At 41.2% G+C, this 2,259-nt stretch overlaps 1 protein-coding gene across 1 annotated transcript in view; it reads left to right on the top strand.

Annotated features, from left to right (window-relative positions):
* Window positions 1-2,259, top strand: part of Ctage5 (CTAGE family, member 5) — a 112,765-nt gene that overhangs the window by 1,212 nt on the left and 109,294 nt on the right. The window contains exon 2 of the mRNA XM_005376883.2: window positions 1,758-1,891. Coding sequence (XP_005376940.1) covers window positions 1,758-1,891 — 134 coding nt within the window. The remainder of the gene's footprint in view (window positions 1-1,757; window positions 1,892-2,259) is intronic.

The following is a 2,259-nucleotide window of genomic DNA, read 5'->3' as shown; positions in this document are numbered from 1 at the left end:
CAGCTCTTTATACTGGAGTTTCTGTATGTAAATTTTGCCTTTCCAATATGTGTATTATTTCTAATTTATAACCTATAAATTTAAAATGTAAAATATTATTGGTGTAGACATAATTTATGAATAACATTTTATGTGTAAACATTTTTCTTAAACTTTTAAGTACGTAATTTAATATGTACATAAGTTTATTAGATGGTATATCATAAAAATAATCCTTTTCTTCTCTTTACTTTTTAAAATTTATTTTAAGACTGAAAGAAGTAAAACATGTGAACAAACAGACATTCATTTACAAAACAGCATAAGAATAATACAGGCAGTACAGAGTTACAGACATAGTGGTAGGAAATTAACAGTGGTTGTTGTGTTACATATTGGTATCTTCAAAGTGGTTCCTCAGTCTCTTTACATTATAGCCACATTTTAGTATCCTTTAGGGCCTGACAGAGTATGAAAGAGAACATTCTGAGGTATAGCAACTTCTAAGGCCATTTTCACTTTAATTTGTGATTTAATCAAAATGGTTTTAAAATTGTACACGTTAGCATCATTATAGTACTTACTAGGACTCGTCCCTTCCTTCATGTGTTGAAGGGCGAACTCTAGCTTCTGCGGTTCGGATTCATTCATAGTTCCTGAGGGCCTACTGTGTGCTGGGTCTGAGGAAGGGGTGGGTACTGTATGCCTAAGAGCAATACACTAAAATGTAAGATAGTTTTTTACCCTTCAGGGATTTTCGTTCTACTTAATGGTGACACAGGACAGTGAGTGTATGCAGTAAGAGAGGGGTCCAGAGACGGGGCAGTCAGAGTGGGCTGGAATGTGGTCCTCAGGGAAGACAGGGCGAAGTGAAGTATGAGGAAAGGTAGAAGGACTTCTAGGCTGAGAAAAGGGCAGAAATAGGCCAGGCGTGGTGGTGCACGCCTGAATCCCAGCACTCTGGGGGCTGCAGCAGGAGGATTGCCGCAAGTTCGAGGCCAGCCTGGGCTACATAGTGAGTTCAGGGGCAGCCTGAACTGTACAGCAAGACCCTGTCTCAACAAGCAAACAAATGAGCAAAAGAGCAGAAATAGAAGCCCAGAATAACAAAGGTGATGGGGTGGGAGGAGAAGTTCTATGGGACCAACCAGTCTCCAAACCTTAGTGAAAAGCTTATTTATTAGGCTGAGATGAAATAATTTACCTTAAAGATCTCTTTTGAGGATTTAATAAACTAAAAACAGGAAAATGCTTAATAAATTATCTTTTCCTTTCCTATAGACTACAGGATGATAATGACACACAGCAGGGTCAATAACTACAAATTTCACCCAGCCCTGGGTGTATGCAGAGGAACGGAAGTTTTTTTTTTGTTTTTTTTGTTTTTTTTTTGTCTTTGTGAGACAGGGTTTTGCTCCGCATTCTGTGCTGGCCCTACATAGTGATATGCAGCCTGGGCTGGCTTTGAACCCACAGTGCTGCTCCTGCCTCAGCCTCCCAAGTGCTGGGATTACTGATGTGTGCCACCACACTCGCGAAGAGATTCTTTTAAATAGAGAATGGGGAGTAGGTGATGGCCATCCTTGAACACCAAACCAAAAAGCCAGGGCTTGGTTCGGTGTGCAGTGGAAAGTTTTTGTAGGTTTTTGGGACCATAAATGATATTAAGAAAGTAGCACTTGGAAATATATGGGATGGAAGAGAGGAGGACAAAATGGATGGAGAAGAAATGATATTCTAACTTAAAATGTGTATTTTTTCTTTGCATGCTTGCATAGCTTTAATGAGCAGAGTCTCAGCTGTGAGAGATCACACAGGACCTGACTGCCGATACCTGAACTTCACTAAAGGAGAAGAGATATCTGTTTATGTTAAACTTGCCGGAGAAAGAGAAGATTTGTGGGCAGGAAGTGTAAGTACTGAGTCTTCGGAACTGAATGCAGAATAAGTGGCCAACTTGCACAAGGATACCTGCTGCCCTCTTTCTTCCTTCCTCTTTTGTTTTGTTTTGTTTCATTTTGTTTTGAGATAGGGTTTCCCTATGTAGCTCCAACTGGTCTGAACTCACAGTGATCCTCCTGCCTCAGCCTGCTCAGTGCTGGGGTTGCAGGTGTGTAGCACCCTGCCTGGCCCCCTTCCTTCCTTTCATCCTTCCCTCCTCCCTTCCTCCCCTCTTGCCCGTTTTTTCTCTTCCTTATTGTGGTACTGGGAATCACACACAGGGGTGCTCTTACACTGAGCTATATCCCCAGCCCTTTTTATTATTTTGAGAAAGGCTTT

This window comes from Chinchilla lanigera, unplaced genomic scaffold (genome assembly GCF_000276665.1).
Source record: "Chinchilla lanigera isolate Chin_1 unplaced genomic scaffold, ChiLan1.0 scaffold00008, whole genome shotgun sequence".
Taxonomy (NCBI): Eukaryota; Metazoa; Chordata; class Mammalia; order Rodentia; family Chinchillidae; genus Chinchilla; species Chinchilla lanigera.
The sequence above is the reverse complement of the archived record's forward strand: the minus strand, read 5'-3'. Positions and strand labels throughout refer to the sequence as shown.